Source organism: Quercus robur, chromosome 2 (assembly GCF_932294415.1).
Source record: "Quercus robur chromosome 2, dhQueRobu3.1, whole genome shotgun sequence".
Classification (NCBI taxonomy): Eukaryota; Viridiplantae; Streptophyta; class Magnoliopsida; order Fagales; family Fagaceae; genus Quercus; species Quercus robur.
In genome coordinates, this window is record NC_065535.1 from 19,256,184 (window position 1) to 19,280,551 (window position 24,368).

General features: G+C 35.7%; 2 protein-coding genes across 4 annotated transcripts; one reads left to right on the forward strand and one right to left on the reverse strand.

Moving 5' to 3' along the window:
- The first annotated feature begins 504 nt into the window (after positions 1-504).
- On the forward strand, positions 505-18,450 carry LOC126712780 (dynamin-related protein 3A-like). 3 transcript variants are annotated; one of them, XM_050412238.1, is made up of 20 exons: positions 505-1,129; positions 1,293-1,575; positions 1,693-1,721; positions 1,818-1,919; positions 2,107-2,175; positions 2,275-2,334; positions 2,967-3,080; positions 5,138-5,186; positions 8,606-8,715; positions 9,040-9,132; positions 9,220-9,312; positions 9,412-9,549; positions 10,539-10,625; positions 10,925-11,022; positions 15,032-15,078; positions 15,866-16,008; positions 16,106-16,249; positions 16,377-16,429; positions 17,275-17,374; positions 17,875-18,450. In XM_050412238.1, exons 1-20 carry the CDS (start codon positions 761-763, stop codon positions 18,100-18,102), a joined length of 2,409 nt encoding a protein of 802 aa, XP_050268195.1. In that variant the 5' UTR covers positions 505-760; the 3' UTR covers positions 18,103-18,450. The 3 variants fall into 3 exon arrangements, with proteins under 3 accessions (XP_050268195.1, XP_050268197.1, XP_050268196.1); XM_050412239.1 differs by having other exon boundaries at positions 506-1,129; positions 10,925-11,023; positions 15,036-15,078; XM_050412240.1 differs by lacking the exon at positions 10,925-11,022 and having other exon boundaries at positions 15,036-15,078.
- An 875-nt stretch (positions 18,451-19,325) lies between these two features.
- On the reverse strand, positions 19,326-22,702 carry LOC126712781 (protein TIC 55, chloroplastic). Its single transcript, XM_050412241.1, has 3 exons — positions 22,213-22,702; positions 20,953-21,055; positions 19,326-20,692 (listed from the first exon to the last, which is right to left on the reverse strand). Exons 1-3 carry the CDS (start codon positions 22,629-22,631, stop codon positions 19,574-19,576), a joined length of 1,641 nt encoding a protein of 546 aa, XP_050268198.1. The 5' UTR covers positions 22,632-22,702; the 3' UTR covers positions 19,326-19,573.
- Positions 22,703-24,368: the final 1,666 nt, after the last annotated feature.

Genomic DNA, 24,368 nt, shown 5'->3' on the forward strand with positions numbered 1-24,368 from the left:
TGAATTGTTGTAGATGAGTTGTGATTATTTTTTGGCCTCATTATCTAGAATTCTAGGTTGAGAAATTATTTACCATGCCTGTTGTTTCTCCAACTCCAAATTATCTTAAAGTTAAGACAAAATGATTTATATTATAATTTCTACTATTTTTTAGCTCAACCGGTAAAGTATTAATTTTTGGTTACACCAAAAATCAATTGGTATTATTTTTTAGCTCAACCGGTAAAGTATTAATTTTTGGTTACACCAAAAATCAATTGGTATTTTGATTTAAAGATAAAGAGCAATCATCAGAAATAGACGTTATAATTTGAAATTTTCTCTAAATTTTTTTTTTTTTTTTTTTTAATGATTGTGAATTAAAAACTAAATTAAAATTAAAGTAAACTGTCATTATGACGAGTGGTTCAAGTTCAACTCAAAGTCTCCAAGGCCAAAGGTGCAACAATGGTCCCACAAATGATGGCATGGGTTTTACGCATACTCTTTAAATCGGTCCGCATGAACAGTTCCCGGCGCCAGTGACTTTACTATTCAAACCAAAAAAGGCAAAAAGCCTTCCACACACAACGGAAAAAACTCAGGAAACCTCCCCAAGCAAAAATAAACAAAACCTTGACTTTCTTACTTCCTCTCCAAGAACTTTATCCCCATAACGGTCAAAACAACTACTTTCTATATAAATATAAATAAAACCCTTCACTCTCTCTCTCTCTACCTTAGGGTTTTTGATTTTTTTTTCTTTCTCTCTTTGAAATCTATGGGCGAAGAAGCAAAAGCAATGGATACGCCACCAACGATTGGGGCATCAGTGATTCCAATCATGAACAAGCTCCAGGACATTCTGGTTCCGGTGGGGGCCGAGCTTTCGAAGATTTCGCTTCCACAGGTGGCGGTGGTCGGCAGCCAGAGCAGCGGCAAGTCGAGCGTGCTCGAGGCGTTGGTCGGCCGCGACTTCCTCCCTCGCGGCTGCGACATTTGCACGCGGAGGCCGCTCGTCTTGATGCTCGAGAATCGTCCTCGGAATGCGGCTGACGACGACGACGACGACGGTGCCGAGTGGGGCGAGTTCCGCCACTTGCCTGGCAGGCGCTTCTACGATTTCTCCAAGATTCGCCGCGAAATCCAGGTGCTTAGATTTATTGCTTTGATTCAACTTTCGTATTGAAATTCTTTGTGCTATTGAGAAATTCATTGAGTTGCAAGCATTAGTGGAATTAACATAACAAATTCAAATGGTGTTTGTTGAGTCTGAGTCTGAGTCTGAGCTTTTGTGTTTGGGGGTAGTGCAGGCTGAGACGGAAAGAGAAGCGGGGCAGAACAGAGGGGTTTCAGATAGACAAATTAGCTTAAGAATTTCATCTCCAAATGTGCTTAATATGACCTTAGTTGATCTACCTGGTGTTACTAAGGTTCCGGTGGGAGATCAACCCACTGACATAGAAGCGAGGATTAGGAAAATGATAATGGCACATATCAGGCAGGAAAACTGTATTATTTTGGCTGTTACTCCGGCCAATTCTGATTTGGCAACTTCGGACGCACTTCAGATGGCTAGAGAAGCTGATCCCACTGGTACCAACATGGCTTTATCAATTTTTTGAAATTTGGTTTTACTTGTTATATTGAATACACTTGGTTCTAGTGTTTGATACTTAATGTTGTGGTGCACTGACATAAATGTATCAACAGGTTCTAGGACAATTGGTGTAATCACTAAGGTTTGTGTTTTTTTATTATTATTTTTTTAGCATCCTTGTTAAATTGTTAATATGCTTGAATAACGGTATAATGTGGTACTCCTGTGCTGTTTGTAGCTTGATATAATGGACAGGGGTACTGATGCCCGAAACTTTCTGCTTGGAAAAGTTGTTCCACTTCGTCTCGGTTATGTTGGTGTTGTGAATCGCAGTCAGGAGGTGTAGATTCTTATAAACTTATTTTGCAACGTCCATACCTTTTTATTTACACCATGACTACCTTTATGGTTGTTGAAATTGCTCATCAAAAAGAAAACAAGGTGTCTTTGATTACACCATAGTGAATGTTGGATTTTTCTTTGGTTATTACTAGTTAGTTACCTCTACTTTTGTTCTTATGTCACAGGACATTAATAAAAACCGGAGCATTGCAGAGGCTCTTGCATATGAGGAGCAATTTTTTCGTGATCATCCTGTATTTCACTTTCTCAAACCATAATTTTGGCTTCACTAATGCTTTACTTTTTACTTGATATTGAATGTTTGCTTTTGTTGAATGTCATACATGTGGAAGGTGTATAGTGGTCTCTCTGATCGTTGTGGCATTCCTCAGTTAGCAAAAAAGCTAAATCAGGTTCTTCTGCTCCCCATTTCTTCACTCTGAAAATTGTCGCTTTGTGAATGCATTTGCTGTGTACAAATGATTGTACCAAGTTTTTTAGATAAGCTTATATTTGTCTGGTATCATTGTTGCATTTTGTTATTAAATTAACCCCAAGGGTAGCACAATCGGCTAGGGACCATGTCACATTAGGCAGTATTCACTAGTTCGAATCTTCCCTTCTCCCTCTCTTGGGGCCAAAACTTATAAAAAAGAGGCCAATTATTATTAATTAGGGGTTAATATTAAGCTTAATTTCATTTAGCTTTTGAAAATTGTAAATGGTCCCATTGGTGATGCAGACAGGAAACAGCTGAGTGCTTTTCTTTTCATATAAATTACTAAATGCATAGCGTGCATGAGATGATATACTTTTTACTAATTAAACTTTTTAGATATTAGAGCAACGGAAAATGGAATGGTTGTGATTCTGTTTCCCTTTCTTATTTAGACAATTTATTGTCTTTATTAATTTTTTCTTCTGTTTTTTGACTGGTCATTGTTGATTTTGTTTGTTTTCTATTCAGATCTCTTACTCTTTATTATTTTTCATTTCTTTTTTTCTTTTGATTTTTCATTGTTGATGTTATTTGTTTCCTATTCAGATTCTGGAGCAGCATATCAGAATGGTTCTCCCAGGTTTGAACGCTGAGTTAAATTTCCATATGATGAGTATTGCTAAAGAGCTCCGAATGTATGGAGAAGCTATTGAATCTAAAGTAAGTTACGCAGTATAAAATATGTGAGTTGCTAGAATATTTTTAGCCTTCTTTGGTGCTAAAATGTAGTTTGCAAAGTTTGGGGGAAATGGTGTATTTGCATATATGATGCCATAATTGTACTAGAGTACTAGTAAGATTGGATAATCTTAAGTATTGTATCCATGTATGATGCCATGATTTCTTCATCATGGAATCTGATAATCCATATTTAGATTTATATATTTTTTTATAAGTGTATATTTAGATTTATATTCTGCTGGAAACTGTTTATTTGTGCTCTATGATGAACAACTATAAGGGCATATGATGCCATAATTGCATTAAAGTACTGGTAAGATCAGATAATCTTAAGTATTGTATCCATGAATGATGCCATGATTTCTTCATCATGGAATCTGATCATCCGTATTTAGATTTATATTCTGCTGAAAACTGTTTATTTGTGCTCTATGATGAACAACTTTAAGGGCATGGTTTTTTGGTAGATTTTTTATATAAAAAAAAAAAAAATTCATGAGCATTTACGATTCTCATGAGTTTCTAAACTCTTGGCTATTTGATTCCTGAGTAATTAGATCTCAATGTTCAGTAGAAGCTGAGGAATTAGTTTTAGAAATCCAGAGAGTATAATGTAGGCTGTATGGCTAACTTGGATATGACACTCTATATACCAACATATGCACACACATGTATATATTCAATTAAATCAATAATGAGAAAAATTATAATTCACAAAGCATAATGCTAATAATCTGAAAATTAATTAAATTTCCATTATCAAAAATTAAACTGAAATTACTATTAATTTATTTTAAAGCTTTCTCCAATAGAAATTATTTGAATACTTTGAAGTTATCACTCAGAATAACAAAGGTGCTTCAATAACCATATTTTCCTTCAGATTTTTTATAAAGCAATATTCTTTTTATCTTGAGAGAGATACAAATAATGCTTTTGAAGCTATCACTCAGAATAACATAGGTACTTTAGTAACCATATTTTCCTTTGGTTTTCTCGTAAAACAATATTCTCTTTATCTTGAGAGAGATACTCCATAATTCAATAAGAAGATCATCATCATCATTTGGAATTTTCTTAACTTCTTCCATTAGTAACTTCATACCCACTAGTGCCATCAAACATGATGTAAAGAAACCTACTTAACCAAAGAGTAGCAATGCACTTATATTCATAAATCAGAATTAGGCAAAGAAAAAGAAAAGGAATTTACATTTTCCACATAAAAGAATATATATTAGCTAGCAGAATGATATATTTATATTAGGAGTATATACAAGGAACTTTCTTTGTGGATATCCCATCGGACACATCTCATAGCATAATCAGTAACTTGTGCGTATTAAAACAACTTAGAGAGAATTGCAGGTTGGGGGTGGATATTTGAGAGATGAAAGGGAGAGTAATGAAAATTCCAAAGATAGCTAAGCAGAATTTATTACCAAAGGTTTCCCGGAGGAGGGAGAAAAATTACTTCGAGAAGTTGAAGTCTAAACATGACGGTCTGCTGGGATTGATCTGTTCTGTTTAGGTGTTTGTTTATCAATTTCCGGTTTTGTGTGCAAGGTGAGGGAGATCAAATTTCCTAACATTTGGGAATCTCATAAAGTGTGGGAATTGCGATATGCTGAGAATTTAGTTAGCCAAACACTAATTTTGGTAAATTCTTTTCGTTATTTATCAAAAAATTTTTTTGGTAAATTCTGAAAATTTTGAATTCCCACTTTAGATTCCTACCAACAAAACACAATCTAAAAGATCTGGGTAAGCTATTAGTTATTGCTTTGCTACTTAAAAATTAAAAATTATTGCTTTGGCTTATCTAACAATAGCTTTTGACACAAAAGTTATCTCTTGCTCTGCAGATGCTTCCTGAATGTTTTGTATATGGATATGTTAACACATTTACTTACTTTCACCTTTATTGATTACTATATTTTTATTTGGTGTGGGGTGTGTTGGAAAGGAAATTTTCTTATTTTGTTCCCCCCACCTCTATTCTCTCTAAGCATTTTTTTTAACATGCCATTAACTAGGGGGAACAAGGGATGATTCTGCTGAACATTTTGACACAATATTGTGAAGGTTAGATTTCATTATCCTGCTATAGTTTTTGTCCAGGGTTTTCACTCATTTATCTAAATTGTTGCTACATGTCATATCCTTATAGTGACTACTTTATGTTTCATTTACTTAATTAGATTTTTCAATCTTTTTACATTTTTAATTGTTTCATATAAAAGGGTAAGTTGATTTTTTTTTCTTCCTTTTCTCTTGAAAGGCCCCTTTACCATTACTATTGGCTGTTAGAGAATTAGCATTGTCTAGTTTAGCTAAAATTTGCATGCTAAAGCCCAACCCAATAAATCATTATCATCCCACATTGGACTAGCAAGGTCCTAGGCAAAATACATTCTATCTACAGTGCACATCCATAACAAACTAACACTGTAGCTTAGCAATTGGACTTTTTTATGTTATTTCTGCTAGCTATGGTGTGTGCTCTCTTCCTTCTCTCTCTATGTGCAAACTCATTCTGTTTCCTTCATCACGTTGGGGGCCCACTGCAAGATCGGTATAGTCATCTATTTGAGTGATCGGTGTGCCTTCTCCTTCCGATGGGTGGTCCAAATCTTCCTTTGTTGAGGGGACTTTACACCATGATCCTCCTCCACATGTGGTCCACAAGAATGCTCTACGATGCTGACTATAGGGAGTCATCAACCTAAATGAGGTTGAAGCTGAGACTGAGAACGAATGGTCCAAGCAGAAATTAGAGGACGATTTTGATGTCTTAATGATGCACTTGTTTTGCGATGTGGGTGGTGGCATGGGCAAAGTTGTACAGTGAGGTTTCGGTGAAGGGCGAGATAAATGGAAAGAGATATTGAAAAAATAGCAAGAATATAATATTTTTATAGAATGGAGAAACAAATATTGAGTCAGATGTGGGATGTATTGAAACCGAGTATCTAAAATACAAAAGTAGCTTCTTAAGTTAAAATTTTCCTAAAAAACATTGCCTTAGTGTTGGACAAGGAGGCTTCGTTATCCTTGTATCTAGTGGGCCCATTAGAGGGAGAGGGACAACATCGGAGTCCTCAGTTCATTCGACCTTTTCAGAATTGGTAGTTGGAATTTATTGATAATATTCTCGAGGTATTTTATGATAATTTACCTGCTTCTTCCAATCAGGATCAAGAGGTGTGGGTGCCATCTAAGAAATGAGTATTTCAGGCAGAACCATATTATAATGCTCTTAACTCTTAAGTGTTCTTCAGGTAATTTCTTCCCTTGGAAGAACATATTGATGGCAAAGGTTCCATTAAGGGTGGCTTTCTTCATGTGGACTGCAGCCCTTAGGAGGATTCTAATTGTTGATAACCTTCGTAAGAGGCATATTTTGATAATTGATTGGTGTTGTTTGTATAAATGTAGTGGGGAATCTATTGATCATCTACTTCTCCAATGCTCTATGGCAACAAATATATGGTCCTTTGCCTTCACCTTGTTTCGGTTGGCTTGGGTGATGCTCAAATCAGTGCTTGATTTGTTAGAATGTTGGGAAGGTGAGTTTCAGTGCCACAGAGGAGCGAACATGTGGTGAGCTTTGCCCTTGTGTGTCATGTGGATTCTGTTGAATGAAAGCAACAGATGGGTCTTTGATGGAGTTGAACGTCCTACTTTTGCAATCAAAAAGCATATTTTGTGGTCTTTGTTTGACAGGATACGTGCTCTAGGAGACAACCACCTTTTTGTCTTTTGTTTGAGTTTATTGATTCTCTGTATTTTTTATTTGTATTCTTGGAAAGGGACTTGGACAATTATTGTTCTCTTTCCCTTTTCTGTTTCTAATAAATTTTGTACTTATATGTATAAAACATCTTTAAACTTTTTTTTTGTTGATGGGAAAACAACTTTGAACTTGATCCTATTGTTATGGGCTGGGAATATTTGGGCTATGGAGTTTGTGTGGACTGCTTTTATTTGTATTCTTTGAAAGGGGCGTGTGCCCATGCATGCGTAAGTCTAGTGGGGAGTCTGTGAGCCATCTGTTTTCTTGATTGTTTAATGGTGCTAAGCCTCTTCAGGGTTAGTTGGGTGATGCTGGGCTTAGTAATTGAGGTTTTAGCTTGGAAGGACAGACACTTCATTTAGGGTGTTGTACCCGTGTCATACCGGTGTCGTACTGACCGTTTATATTATAGTTTTTTAGAAATTGCTTGTGTCAATGTGTCGTACCCGTGTCTGTGTCTGTGCTTCTTAGGCTTTTAGCATGTTGGAAGGGGATTTCAGTAAGCAGCAGTGTTGGTAAAGCCTCTTGGAGCCTAGGTGCTAAGTGCAAGCATGCACTTAATTGAAGTAAAGCACACATTAAAAAAAAAATACTAATAAATTTTAAAATAATTATTAATGAGAAACACAACAATCAAATGATTAAATTATCATATAAATTGAAATAAAACCTTTTATATAATTCCTATAATATTTAGATAAGCGCTACTTGGTGCTATGTGCTTTGCTCTTAAGTGCGCTTTTACCAACACTGGTAAAGTGTTTTGGAAGTCAATTCCTTTGTGCCTAACATGGACTATTTGGAGAAAGGAATAGACACACCTTTGTAGGAAAGCAGCTACTGACAGTGCAACTGAAATTCGTATTCCTTAGCACTCCCTTTTTGCACTTTTTAATGAAATTACTTATCACAAAAATTGTGCCCATGTGCAAATCCTTTTGGTTCATTATCCTTCATTTTGTAGATCTTCAGCATAACTTGACTATCTTTGCTAATTAGTTATGTATTTGGTTGTAATAGCTTATAATCCAACTTCCAGGCTTGATGTTAGTCTAGTCTTATGCAACAGTTTATCTTTGATCTCCCCCAGCCACAACTTTTTATATATTTTAAATTTGTTTCTTCTTCTCTCTTCTACAAACTCCTGTGATGTTTTGATGCCTAAACGTTGTCAGCCGAACTTACTGCTTGCCAATTTCCTGGTTTGGGCAATAAATTGATTCCTATGCTTAGTATATAAGCAAAGTGAACATCTCTTCGTCTTCGTTATCTAGAGTGAGTCTTAGTAGTACTTCTTGGATGTTATCAATATTGATTTTTTTCCCCCCTTCTTTGGATTGATTTCTAAGTGCTTTTTTTTGCTTTTGCTATGCCAAAACTCAAGATATAAGTCAAACTTTAGTATTTTAGATTCATCTACTTTTAGTTCTATGTGTGATAGTTCAATATGCCTTCGGTTCCCATAAATCCAATTAGTAATATTTCTTAGAATAAAGGGAAACTGCAGCATCCTTGTATTTAGGAATTGATGCTATCTTTCCCTTGTTCACATATGGGTTTATTTTTGTCTGTCTTCTCTGGACTCTAATCTTTAAATTTTTTATACCAATCTGTAAAAGAAGGACTAGTTCAAGTACTGCTTATTTACTTTTCATGGGTTTGTTGCCATACTGATTTTCCCTTCCGGCACCTTTTTAATCGTTGACAGCATTTTCTTCCTTGGTGGATGGAAGAAGTCAGGAGATGTCAACTAAAGAGTTGTCAGGTGGAGCCAGGATTCACTACATTTTCCAGTCAATTTTTGTAAAGAGCTTGGAGGTGCACAATCTATTTTCAGAAGCATATTCTATCTTCTTTAGTGCTGCTTCTTTTTTATACTTAATTTTAATTCTTTAATATGTTCTAGCCTAAAGCCATATTGCTATAGTTCAAACCTATATTCCTTCCTCCTGCTTCATCCTGTTATTTGAGTTGATGTGCATGCTCCATGGAGTTAAGCTTAAACTAGATGGTTTTATCTATTGATTCTATCTGTAAATGATGTTAAACTTTGTCTATTATTTATCTGCTGAAAAGTTTATTGGTGACAATGACTGTCAACCATCACACTAGCTGCCTGCTAACTACCTGGAGTATTTGTAGGAAGTGGACCCTTGTGATGATCTATCTGATGATGATATCCGAACGGCTATTCAAAATGCCACTGGTCTTAGAAATACTTTATTTGTGCCAGAAGTAAGTATCATGATGATTGCATATGATGTATTTGTTTTGTGTTTCCCATGGGTGATTGGATGGTGAATTCTGGCATTGGTGTTTCAGGTTCCATTTGAAGTTTTGATTAGAAGACAAATTGCTCGGTTGTTAGATCCTAGTCTTCAGTGTCTCAGATTTGTTTATGATGAACTGGTGAAGGTGACATATACAAGTCTAGTTTGCTGTGCTCTTATGAGTTCTGCTTTTGTGTTATTGTGTGATGAATTTCAAGATGTAGAATATTTTGTTTCCCTGCAGATGAGCCGTGCTTGTGAGGCAACTGAGTTGCAAAGGTTTCCCTTCTTAAGAAGGCGTATGGATGAAGTCATGGGAAAGTTTTTGCGTGATGGCGTAAAGCCTGCTGAGAGAATGATAGTGAATCTTATTGAGATGGAGGTTATTTAATATCTCCGTTCAATTAAATTTTGCTCTTTTCTCTGATGGAGTTTTTAGACTCTTTGCACTCGTATCGCTAATCTTTTAGCTTTCTTTTGTTTCTTTCTATTTTTTAAATTTCTGTAGACTTCTTGTATGTGCTTTTCCAATTTTAGTAAATTAAAATTACTTATCAAAAAAAAAAAAAAAAAAGCTGTGGGCAATGATATTATACTTAAAATCTAGGATGGCATGTAATTAGATATACGGGTGGCAAAGTAGGCACAAAAGTATTTATAGTTAGAACTTCATATTGCATCTGTGCTAATTGATGGTAAAGTGGAATCACCAAGTTTCAAAATTCATTTGAAATCTGATATTACATATACTAATATCTTTCAAAATGTGGACTGGAATTTTAACTAGAAAATGAAGGCTTGAAAATGAGGTTTTATCTAAGTGTTTGATTGCTTACTACTAGTTGGATATAAGAAATCAAAAACTTATATCCTGCTATCAATAGAAACAAAACCATGGTGTTGGCTATACAATAACATAAAGAACAGAATATGAAAGCTTGTATCCCGAAATCAAGCATCACGAATTACCGAATTACAGTACTTTTGCAGCTTTCAGTCACCTTGAAAATATCCTGCTTTGATCACTTAATATTTTTGGAATTATTTTCACTAAAACGAAGCAATTGTGCTTGATTAATACACAAATTTTACAGTATGCTGTTTGCTATCTTGAATGATTTTTATCAAATAATTTCATTACACCTTTGATGTCCTTGACAATCTGTTGTTTTGGTCACTTGCTGGAATGAAAGGGATTGATTCATTTGCTTTCTTGATTCTTACATGATAAGTGATTGTGCTTTGGTACCAGCAGAATTTCATATGTGATGGCAGTCTTTCTACTGATCACATCTTGTTTTCAATAACATCAAATTTGACACACAAATACCGGTATTGTTTTCTGCTGATATATGAACTTATTTCATTCAGATGGATTATATAAATTCTTCAAATCCAAATTTCTTAGGCGGGAGCAAAGCTGTTGAGATTGCTATGCAGCAGCTGAGATCATCGCAGGTATTTTCCACCACTTTTTGTTGAACCATTTATATAGGATTAGACAGTTAGCTATGTGATATGTGATAAAGAACTATGTTACATGACTGTCAATTCAATGTGAATATGGCATGATATGAGTTCAGATCCAACTAGTTACTCTGAAATTCATGATCAATATGAACATTTTTTAAATAGATCTGAATTGATTGCATATTAAATTTTTGTATCACTGATTTTGTGATTGAACCCCCCATTAACAACCCTACCATAAAGAGTATATTAATTTTATCTTAAAAATGTTTTTCCATATGATTCAGCGCAATATGGATGTTGAAAAGGTACCCACGTTGGAGAAGGGCCAGAATTCTCGAGCTGGTATTCCTAAGTCAATTGTGAACGGTGTTTTGCCTAATCAGGTACTCCCTTTGTCCCAATTTGTCCCAATTTGTTTGTCCTATTTCAAAAATCCAACTTTTTAAGGGAACATTATTTATTTTCTTGTGCTATATAAAAATGTATAATTTCCAAAATTACTCTTAAATAAATTTATCAAAAATGGTTTTGGAAGTAAAGTAGAGGGATAGTAGGAACATTAGTAAATTAATGGTTTTTAATTTTAGAAAACATGACAATATTTTGGGACATCTCAAAATGGAATAGAGGACAAACAAATTGGGATGAAGGGAGTATATTTTTATTTTTACCCAAAATTTAAAAAAGAAAAAAAAGGAAAGAGAATTTAACCAAAAACACATGCAAAGGCGAGAGTGGATAGAGCAAATATGAAATGCCAAGAAACACTTAAAGGGAGGAAATGACCCTCAAATGCTTTTAGGTTAGGATCTCTCTTTTTGAGTTTTAGATCAGCTTTCTTACAAACTGATTTCTGAATCCAAGTGCAAGGAGAAGAAATTGAAAAATGACAAAGAAAAGTATCTGTGCTGAAACATCTTTGTTACTTGCACATATGCTCACTGGCCTGTATGATGTCCTTTGCCCAATTTTAATGCTGGAATATTCTTATTGATCTACCATATCAGTAATATCTATTAGGAATAATACTAGAGATACAAACTATTTTATAAATTTTTTTACAAATTGCTGGTGTGGTGAGTAATTATTGGTAAATGAAAAAGTAATATTAATGGTGGGCCTAGATAAAAACCAATAAGAGGATGACCACATCAACTTTTTGTAAAAATGTTGTAAAATAGTTTGTGACTGTAGTATTACTCATTAATTAGGTTGTGTACGATTGGCAGGAATTTAAGGAGAAAATTTAATTTTTTGGGAGTTACCAAAATTATGGGTGTGTCTAGTTGACTAATTCCCACAATTTATGGGGCTCTATAGTCTTGCCTTAAAGTTAAGGATTTTAATCTCACACGTTTAGCACTTAAATTAGAATCTTAACAAATCACACTTATAACTAGTTAACATTCCTTATCAGGTTTCACCTTCCACACTTATAACTAGTTAACATTCCTTATCAGGTCTCACCTTTCGTAATGGTCACATGAGTTGTTTTCTCCCCATTAAACTTGCATTAAATCCTTGGGATTTTTAAAACTAGTTTTTTAAGACTTGATGAACGCTAAGATCTAATTTTTTAGGAATTCAAACAGCTAATAGTTTAAGCTCATGGGAATCTTAAATTTTCGAAAAATCAAAATATTTTTTTATAGGTGATTAAAAAAAAGTACTAAAAAAGAAACAAAAATACAATAAAGAACCTAAGGGGTATATAAGTCGTATACCCTTAGATAGTTCAAAAAATTACAAGAGTAGCGCTTCCATAAAGTCAATGAGCATAGGTCTTTTTGGATCTACAAATGTCCAATGAAATAGTGAAGGTACAAATTGTAAGTGAATCTCCAGTGTAGAGGCTTCTCTGTCTTCAAAATTCCTCCTATTCCACTCACTCCAAATGAACGACATAAACATCCTGGAACTGCATTCCATACCTTATATTTGAATGATTTTTCCATTGCCACTGTCGTAACATTCCTTTCACCATCATAGGCATCACCCAAGTTATTTCAAAAGCTAGTAAAATGAGTTTCATTACCCCACTGCCACAAGACAATGAAGCAACAAATACTCAACTGTTTCTTCACCATTTTTACACGTGATGCACCTATTGGGGATAATGCCCATGCCATAATCCCCTTGAAGTGCCAAAAAAAAAAACCATAGGGAGAAGCATTAACCAAGACAGAAAATTGTAACGTGGTAATACAAGAATAAATCCAACGTCTCCACTTTTCACCAAAACCCATCCTCTCCAAGAGATAAAGAAGAAACTCCCAATTGGCATGATCATAGGCTTTCTCTATATCTAGCTTGCATATAATGCAGGGATATGACTCCCAATTGACATGATCATCCTGCTATCCATACACACTCATTAGCAATAAGCACCGAATCCAAAATTTGCCTCCCTTTCACAAATGCATTTTGTGATTCAGAGACAAGTTTATCCAAAATACCTTTCAATCTATTGGCCATAATTTAATACACTCCCAATCAAACTAATAGGGGCCTAAAATCCCTATTGATAGCATTTGTCTTTTTGGGGATTAACACAATAAAGGAAGCATTAAGGGTGATAAATTACCGATTTCCCCAAAAACTTAAGTAGTTAGGAAATATGAATTTAATCACTTAACCATAATTCTAACACCCCCCTCACTTGTGGGGCCTAAACTCCTCCTTAATAAGTGGGGCCTAAGTCCTAACACATCGGATTTTTAACATTTTAATTGGAAGGTCGAAGGGAGGCAAGGGTCGAACTCAGGATTTTTTGCTTTGATACCACGATAAATTGTCTATTGTGCCAAAAGTTTAAGCTATTAGGAAATGGTGAAATTAATCACTTATCCATGATTCTAACAAAGGGAAAGGAAGAAGCTAGCCGAAGCCTCATCTTAGCCTCTCTGTTTACAGCTAGCTGAAGCCTGAAACATCAAGGGAAAGGAAGGAGCTAAACTCCTATCAGAATACCATGCATCTTCCTAAAATCTAATCCTTTGTCCATCATTTAACCCAAAGCCAACAAGCCTAGTGAAAGAATCCATCCTGTTCTAATTGCCTTCCTTTTAGAGACCACAACCATAAAGAATGTTTCACAAGTTGCAAGGTCCAATTCCCAACCTACCTGCTTCTACAGGTATAGTAGCAAGATCCAATCTACAAGATGAGTTTTCTTCTCTTCCCCCAATCCCCCTCATATAAATTCCTGTTGAAACTTCTCCAACTTGTTGGCTACATTTATGGGCACATTGAAAAGGGACATAAAATATATAGGTAATTCAATAGTGTACTCTTAATGAGTGTGACTCGTCCCTCCTAGGAAAGGTATAATCTTTTCCAACCAGCCAGTTATCTCTCCATTCTTTCAAAAGATGTCATTCCATATGTGCCTCGCCTAAAAATAAGCCCCCAATGTGAGTCCCAAATACACTATATGTAAGGAACCAAGTTGGAATCACGAGAACAAGAAAACTTTGAAACGTGTCTATGTCCACCAAAATGTATAGCCATTTTGGTGTGCATGACATGATCCCACACAAAATTTCAGGGCACATGTAAACACAGAGCTCTGCCAATGTGCCATGGCGCACCTAAGTTGAAATGTTGTTGGATTTTCGCCTGGAAAATAAGCCGAAATGCTATTGGATTTTGGCAATGAAAATAAGTCAAACTGCTGGCTGATTTTGTTGTGGAAATAATATAAAACCATGTTGGTGAACATTAACGTATGTGATATGTGTGCTCATTTGCTTATTGTTGAAGTATATTCAACCATCATCAGATGACATACCGCATTGTTCTTAACTGAACGATGAGATGTATATGATGAATAACAAAACAAAAGTGTGGAGACTTGTACTGCATTCTATGCTAGAGATTAAGTCTTTTTTCTTGCAAAGTCTCCTTGATTGGAGTGTGGCTTTGTCTCATTTTTCTTGTTTTTCCCTTCCTGTTTTACTTGATCATTGTAATTTTGGTTCCTGATTTTTGCCCCCACAGTACATCCCCAATGTACTTGGGTTGACTACTTTTTTAATAATATTTTACATTACCTATCAATTTTTTCTTTTTTCAAAAATATTGTCAAAACTCTAAAACTACAATTTCCTCACTTTTGCCCAGTCTAAGCAAATCAAAAATCAAAATCATTGATTCCACCCTGCTTGCATTATTCTTGATGCACATATGGTATCATTGGACATGCACACCCCTAAACCCTAAGTCAAATGTTTTATTTATTTTACTTTGAGTAGTATTATCTATTAAAAGGCATAGTCAAAATTAGGTATTGTCTTTGAGGGGCTTTTGGCAGGGACATCGTCCTCCTTTGAATAGTATTAAGAGGCACAGTCAAAATGTTTTAATTCATTCTACTTTTTTCCTGGATTTTGGCAGGGAAATCGTCCTCCTTCGAATAATGAGAGACCTGTATCATCAGGTAAACTCCTTTTTATGTTGATAATTTCCCAAGTTTGGTTATCATCCTTAACTTCCAAGATAATTAGCATGGATAATTTTCTGATTTTGGTAATTCCAGCTCAAAAGGCTCCTCCTCCTTCCTTAAAAGTGGAGGGTGAGATCATAAGTTCAAGTCCACTAGATGCTTGCATAACTTGGCAATAAAAATACATTTGTATTATTATTGTTTTATCTCTGTATGCAATCCTTTAGGGGAAATTTCTTTGCTTTCTTAATGTATATTTCAGATTTCTCTCTGTTAATATGATATTACTTAGAGAAGAATTAATGCAAGAAATATCAATATACGTTAGTAGCATGCTTTGTAGTATTCAAATTTATAAGTGTATTTTGGTATCAGATACTTTTAGTAACTATAAAATAATTTGCTGGAGGATTATTGGAAAGTTCCAAATATCTTTAAAAATGTAAACATGTATATGATGGATGGGAAGAGGATATGTTTCTGTAAAATGCAAATAAGTTGCTGAAATATTCTGAATGGCACATTCACTCCTTGTAAGAGCAAGGTGGAGGGTGAGTTTATGCATTCAAGATCCATTGGATGCATAAATTATCAATAAAAAAGGAAATCTGATATTTATAAGCATGTTTATGGTGTGTACATATGGATTGCTATGGCCGGACATTTGCTCATTGTGGTTGCTATGTTCATTGATTACATGAGTAGTAAACTTTTCATCAATGCAATTATTCCTTCAAAAAATGAAGTTACGCAAGCAGTAACAGTACTACTTGCAATGTAGGAGGTAATACAGCTACAAGGACATGGGGAATTTCATCAATATTTGGCAGCAGATCATCACCTGGAGAGAGTCAAGCTAGCAGATCACTTGGTGAAACTGCTCACCATGTGGAGCAGATGCCCTCTATAATCCAATTGAGAGAGGTAATAGTGTTGTTCACAGAAGTTTATTTCTATGTAAGTAATTTGTTGTGTGTTATTCATTTCCTCATTTTTCAATTTATATTACTCTCTTGTCCAGCCCCCATCCATCTTAAGGCCACTTGAAATGACAGAGCATGAAGCAATAGTAATAACTGTAACAAAATTACTCTTGCGGTCTTACTATGACATTGTCAGAAAGAACATTCAAGACTTAGTTCCCAAAGCTGTAATGCACTTTCTGGTAAGTCTCTATCCCTGTGTATTCCCTTGTCCATTGTTGGCTTTATATTTGGGTAACTTCCGTCATCCTTTCTTTCGATATCTTGCCTGGTCCATTTAATGTTTATTTTATTGCTGATTTATTCTAGGTCAATCATACGAAAAGGGAGCTTCATAGCATCTTTATACAAAAACTATATAGGTATGTGTTTAACTCAGGGACTCTTAGGTCTTTATTTATTTATTATCATCAGTCGTTTGGCACTGTTTGAATTTAAAAAAAAAAACTTAAAAAATATCCAGTGTATGTGATATGCCATCTCCCTTTCTGTCTTTTCATTTAGTTAATGCATTTCATTTTAATTAATATGTGTCACTTTAGATCCCACTTTGTGAAATAAATATATTCACCAAGGGTCCATTGTACCCCCAACAAAATAACTACTTATCTAGTGTGTTCAACTAGTTCTTTTACTAATTGATTGTTTTAAGTTTAAGCGCTTGAAATAATCCTTAAAAGCTAAAAGTAGGTCTCTTGACATGTGAGGTTTAAAATTTAATGAAAGAATTTAGATCATGTATCACTGCACTCAACTGATTACAGAGAAATTGTAGTGATGAAATGATTCTAATTACCCAAAAGTGGATGGACTCTTTGGGGATTGTTGTATAGTCCCTGGTTTCATTGTGGTAGCTTTATTGTAATCAGAACTTCAAGTCATAAGAAGTGATGTTGGGACTTTAAAGATATGAGAACCAACCTATAAAACTCCTCTAATTTGCTCGAAATGATACACTCCTCTAATTTGCTCGAAGAGATACATTGTGTCAACACTCTTGACATATGAAAAGAACTGTATTGGTGAGGACTCCCTGTCTTCATCTGGATCAGCTGATTTTTAGGCTTGCTAATGATGAACCATGGCTTGTGTGAAGGACTCTGTAATGGACATTTATTACTTTTGTGGTACTTTATTAGATTGTTGTTGAGAAACAACTGCATATTAATGGTGAAATTTGAGCATGTTTTTACTGGTAATTATGCAGAGAGAGCCTTTTTGAAGAGCTATTACAGGAGCAGGAAGAACTAGCTGTAAAAAGAAAACAGACACGAGAAATGTACCTTGTTTTGCAACAGGCTATTCAGGTATTTAACTTTAAATAGTACAAAGATTAATATAATAAGTAGTTTTGTCTAGAATACTGCAATTGTGAAAAGGGAAGGGATTATGTCGGTGGCAGTCCAGCTATCTCTGGTATCCCTTTTTATGGGCCAATTTCTGGAAATAAGATTTGCAGCCATCATGAAAACCTAACCAACATAACTGACCTGAAACAGCTTCAGATGGTCAAATAGGTTCTTCCACTGGTAACTTCATTAGATCTTGTTCTTATGTTAATATGGTGGAAAAGCTCTTTGATATTCAGCGGTTGCTTTCAACATTTTTGACTACCATGAAGAATTCCCCCCTCCTCCCTTTTCCTTCTTTTTTTCCCTCTTTATGTACTTGACTGAATAATTCCTTGGAAATTATAAATGGCCTTTCACCAATTTACCTTATGAAATACTACTGTTGGACTACCATGGGTTTTATGTATTTCCCATCTTGGCGAAAAACCTGAACTACTATCTGTTGTTGTTTGTAGACACTTGAGGAGGTTGAATCTGTTGTATTACCCCAAAATTCAAACTCACGCGTGGGCACGGATACTACCACTGGATTGCCAAGGATCCCAGGCTTTTCATCCACTCTACCCTCAGCAAATTATAATGATAGCAGATCATCCTACATATCATCATTTACTAACTCTAAAGCCTCTAGATTATTCCATTCAGAAGAGCATTCAATGTCCGTCAACTCAAATGGACTGTAACTCTCAGGTGGAAGGGCTGGACATCTACGCTACAAACACCTGATGTCAGATTGTACAGTGCTTTAATTTCTATATTGGAATTCAGCTAGTGGCCAATTTACTGCAATATTGGTTCATATAAATGAAGGAATTAATTGTTTGATGACAAAAGGTGGTAAATCTCATATAAACGGAGCAGAACTAGCACATCTCTCTTGGGGTTTTGGTTTGCACCCAAATAAAAAAAATTGAAATGGCGGAGGGCAGAAGAGAGGCTGATTGTATATGTTTTAAGAGCAATGGCATATAGTATTTATGTATTATATGTGTTAATTGAGGCTTAATACAGATGTTTATGGTGCTTGATTATTGTTTTTGTTACTGTTTTAAATTTAAAATTAATTTTTTTTTTCAATTGGAAGTGTTAGTTGATAGAGTTTATATCTGGAAGAGTTAACTTAAACATGCGATTCCTTGAAATTGTTACATGCCATGGATATGGAAAGCGTCATAAACAAAGTGTTTTGCAAGTGAAGTTAAATGGGTAAATACTGCAAGATGTTCTCATCTTGTTTGAATGGGAAGCTGTATTTGTTTTAGCTTCTGATATGTAGGGGGAAAAGCAGCCTTGATTTCTAAATAAATTATTCACTTCTTTTGGAAGTTAAAAAAGATTTCACTTGAGTTACCAGTTATGGTAGCTTTGGACGTCTCTATCAAGCAACTTTTGTTGTTTCTCATCAGTGGTACCCCACGCCCTTAATACGGAATTGGGTTCAACCATTCAAGCATTAATAGATTGAGAGGAGCTGGAAGATTCTCGTATATGTAGCTTAATTATTAACATTACTATTGGATTTAACACCATAAGGAATAATAATTTGCTTGTTTTTGGATTTGGAAGGGTTCTCCCGTTAAGGCGTTTCTTCTTAATGAAAAATAAGTGGTTTTTGTCATAAAAAAAAAAGAAAAATAAGTGGTTTAGGTGCGCTAAAGCCTAATATGAAAACAAAGCTTCAGGATGAATGCTTAGATCATGATAGAAATTCACAATAATTTTACATCACTTAATTTGTGTACCACATCACACACGGACCATTAAAAAAAAATTATATTGTAGATTTTAGTGGGCTCAAGTGTGATGTGGTGGGCAAATTAGGTGGAGTAAAATTATTAGGAATTTTTGTTGTGATTCTGCAAAAGGCTATCAAAAAAACCCAAGAAAACATGAGCAACTTGGTAGCTGATGGAAATGGAATGGAAGTGTTGCTTGTAAATTCCACCATGTCCATAGCATGGACATGAAAATGCACTACTTCTTGGATCTATTTCTTTGGAGCTCAAATAAAAGGCACTGGTGCAATACGAATCTTGGCGTAGAAGAAATCCCAATACAACAATCTGTTTTTCATATACTATATTATCCTTCTAAGCAGCTTTTAAATCCTATAATCTTCTTGCCCAAAAGAAATTAAACGTACCAATTGATCACTTACAATCTCCTATGAGTCCTAATGAAGTTCGTTGTGTTCATTGCAATAGCAGTTGAGCATCCATAAACTCCAGCAGAACTCACTGCTGCCAATACTAAAAGAATGGCCTTCCACTGCCTTGCAGACACTAGAATTGCCAATGCTACCAGAGCAATAGTTGTAGCAGAAAGGGCATTTTTCCAGGCTTGGAAAGCTTTAATGACGGTTCTGCATCCCTTGCAATGGACTACATGGCGAAAAAACCGGTTGACCACGTTTGGAGCATGCATTGTTCCAATCCCTCCCTTAGCCGGAAAAGATGCAGAAAATCCAGCAACCAGTCCGGCTGGGGCATGTTCAATGACAGCAGGCTGTTTAGGCAATGAAATAGTGCTGTGCCCAAAATGATAGGGCATGCCATGTCCTACTTTGTCCATCCACTTCCTATATTCAGCTACCCATGTATCAGAGGATTTAAGATTAATGTATAGTTCCTTGGTAGGAACTTTTTCTTTCATTAGAACCTCATTTTGGGACGAGAGGAAACCCATGTCTTGCTCAAAAACCTTACCTGCATTCTGATGGAAGTACCATTTCGGGAAAAAATTGGCTATGGGGGATCTTTTTGTTCCTCCAAACCTTACAATAACCATGGATTTTCCTTGTCCAGTTGGTCTACAAAGGAATAAGCCTGTGAAGTAGTGTTTTACCCCCTTCTCATCAACAAGTTCCCGGTTATTTTGAAGAACACAAGGTGCTTCAAACCGTAAGAAGTTTGGCAGGGGTTGATCACTTGCCTTACCCCACCAGCCTGCAAATCCTCGATCCGTGCGTTCAGCCACTTCAAAACTTAGCGGCTGAGCATCTTCCCTTCTCGCAGTCCAATCTGTCCTATCATGTGAAATTGGTATGTGGGCTGGATCCATGAGGTTTTCAAGAAGTACAGAATGATCATATGGAAGCTCATGGGTGGTTGAAGTATCTTGAAAGCCTGGCCTGGCAAAGTTCTCAAACCAAGGTAGTTTATCAAGGTTAGGTGGTGTCTTTTGAGACAGCCATACCCACACAACTCCTTGGGAGTCCCTCACCTCATACTTTCTGAGACAAGCCGATCGAGGAATTTTGGCATCAGCTGGAAGCTGTAGTAAAGAAATTCAACATCATTATTCATTAGTTTGGATTATGGAAGTAACTGGGCAACTCATGTACAAAAAACAAACAGCAACAAGAGCCTGGTAGCTCAGTGCTATTGCCTAGTCTCCTTTATCAAAAGAACCACGGTTCAAATCCCTCTCTCTCACTTGTAACTACTGAATTATCCATTAAAAAGAAAAAAAAAAAAAAAAAAAAAAAAAAAAAAAAAAAAAAAAAAAAAAGGACAGGAGAAACTGAGACAGACCTGAGGTATCTTTACGCATTTGCCATCACCTTCAAATTGCCAGCCATGGTAAAGACATTCTATTCTTCCATCAATCAACTGGCCTTCAGATAGTTTTGCTAACCTAAATCGAGCAGCACCAAGGTCAAAGTTTTATTTCATGAGGGAGTTGATATTTCAAAAAAGCTACTGTGTTTATATGCATGTTATCAATTATTTTGGCATTCTGTTTATCAGATCTTACAACTAGGCTGAGTAAGATTACCTCACACAAAATACAACTCCCCACAAACGATAGGTTCATAAAAAGCATGGCATTGTAAAGACCTCATATCAGGAGATTCAAAATGTGAAACATATCAATTTATTATAACAAACAAGATAGACAGAAACTATCCACTATGAGACATGTGAGACATCAAAGAAGCTGTTAGCTTACGAACTTATGTTAGATTTGTGAAACATGAATATCAATGCAGATAATAAATCAATTTAAAAAAAAAATCACTAATCTTAGTTGGTATCTAATTGAAACGTAAACCAATAAACCATGTAGATTGAGGTGAGAACTTGAAGACTCACTCAGCAATTTCTACTAAATTAAGAGATGGGATATGACTTATGAGATCAAAGCTCAGGGACTTACCAATTGAATGCTCAAGTGTTCTCAGGATAATTCTAACAAAATTTTTTTAAAATCATAACCATTGCAAGGGGCAAAGAAAACAGAGGACAAAACAGGTTAGGACCCATGTAAATTATTACAAGATCAGAAGGCTAGCAAAAAAGCTTTGAGATCATCAATAGGTAAAGAAACATTAATTAATACTAATTTGACATATACTTAAGTTCTTATTGATGTACAACAATTTAAACCACTCAAATAAATAATTATAATTTTAAGAATTCTATAGTAGAGTTATACCAGGAATTCTAGAGGATCCCTAATCCAGGGCTTACAACAGGTGAAAAGGAATAGATTTATTGCATGTCTGGACCATCTTAGTTTGATTTAAAGAAGTAAATTAAAGGGATAATTTTTATAATAAATTTCATATTTTGGCCTTGGTTTAAAACAAACATAGATAACATTCAAAATAAACAAACAAAATTTGTCCCTAAAGCATGAATTACAGAATCAAGTTCAACCTCAAATGTGTGATCATCCACAAACAAACTCAAAACCAGAACTTTAGAAATCCAATACTATGTTTGAATAAATCATATGCACCACTTTTCTAACTTGGACTTCAATTTACAAAGAGAAAGAACTATGGTCACCTGTGGGGGCAGCGATCCTCGTAACAGTGAATTAGGCCATTGCCATCCTTGTACAACACGACCTGCTTGTCAAACACAGTGAGACCCAGAGGTGCATCATCAGGCAAGTTCTGTGTGAGGTACAGTGGATACCACTCTTCTGTCCAATCATAGTTCACCACCACCCTCTCCTCTTCACTAGAGGGACCCACCAGAACCTTATTGTCTTCTTCGCTCTGATCAAGTGAAGTTGCAGCTTTGATATCTGCCACTGCACCACACTTGAAGAAGTTGAAGGTGTTGCTTTTTCTTATGTGTAATAATTGTCTTAAGGGTTGTGAAAGAGAAACAAGTGGTGGTGTTGGTTTGGTGGTGGGGGAAGATAGAGAGAAAGAGAGTGTAGAGGTGTAGTGAGAGGGAAATGGGAGCAAAAAAGTCATTTTCGGTTGGAAATTGTAATGGGCAATGAGTGAAGAGAGGCTGGAGTAGAAATGAAGCCATATGTGAAGAGACAGATGAGAGAATGACAAGAAGAGTTGTTGGTGTTGCTTGCGGGAGTGTTGCAACAATCCTCGCCACACAATCTTGCTGAAGTTTTTTTTTTTTTGGTAGAACTCTTGCTGAAGTTATGGCCCACATCGTCACTTCAAAAATGGGAGAATGCTAATTAAAGTCACTTTCTTTTTTTGAAACATAAGAGAATTACCATTTTTTTAGAACGGAGAATAACCAAATTTAAATAGTAAAACTAACACCAATCATCAAACAATTTTGTTAGTTAGTAACATTTTCAAACTATTTATGAAACTAACATTTTAAGTCTAATAAAGTCGAGTTCACTATTGCAAATCGAATATTAAATACTCGATTTCTATAACAATCGAGTCTCTAAGACTCGAGTTCTATGAAAGAAAACCAAGAAATCAAAAAACGTGTAAGTCTTCTTCTTCTGGTCTCCCTCTTCTCCCTCTGAAACAACAAAAACACAAACACAAACATAAGCAATAAATCAACGCAGAAACCACACGAAGCAAGAGATCAAAACAGAAACCACGAACCCAGGTGGTGAATCCAGCAGCGAACCCACGAACCTAGCGGCAAACCCAAGCAACAAACCCATGAACCCAGCAGCGAAACCCACGTACTCAAGCGGCGAACCCATGAACCCAGGCAACGAAACCCATGAACCTAAGCTTGGATTGAACACATGAACGTGTGATTCCTTTGGCGAAGGTTTCGTTTTCCCTCTATTTCTCTCATTTTCCTCTGATTTCTTAGGCGAAGGTTTCGTTTCCTTTGATTTCTTATACCGGGTTCTTGGCAAAATCGAGTCTCTTATGCTTGAATTCTTTGCAAAATCGAATTTCTTGAACTTGAGATGCTAGTTTCCTAAATAGTTTGGAAACATTGCTAACTAACGAAATTGTTTAGGGATTGGTGTTAGTTTGCAATTTTTCCCACAATCTTGTTGAAGTTACGGACCACATCTGTCACTTCAAAAATGGGAGAATGCTAATTAAAGTTGTAAGGTTGAATTTTATCAACCATCTTGTTGGCTTTATTCTGTGCCAAATTTGCTTTTATTTTAGCAATAGTAACCTTGTATTTAGGTGGGATTTTTGTAAGGGTAGTGAGTGAGATAGTGTGATGAAATGCTCAAGAGTGTGCAAGAAAAACAGAGACTCGTGACTGGATCTCATGGGTGACTCGCGGTTGCAAGCCGCCAGAAGATGCACACGTGCCAGGCATGTCAGAAGTTGAAGCGTCATGCTAGTTGAAGCACTACAGGACAAAATAGGACAACTGGCCGTTCAGTTATCTCGCGGCTGGAACTTGCGACTCAGTCAAGCCGCGAGCCAGCCTTGTTTTGAAAAACCTAACTCTTCACATTCTATTTTCACCCTAGTATAAATACCCCTTATACCCACGAAAGAAAGAGAGTTTCCAAAGAGAATTTTGAGAGAGAAACCCTAGAGAAAAATAAGATTGATTCATCCACAATCTTCACATAAGAGACTCTTCAAATTCCTCTACTCTCTTCCTCTCCATTGTTAAATCCTTGAGAGGCTTTTTACCAAAACTTTTTCTCACCATATCCATTACTGTGAGAGGGCTGTTTGGTGCTTTGAGAAGCAATTAGGAAGGAACCAATTTCACATTGGTTGATGCTATGGTCA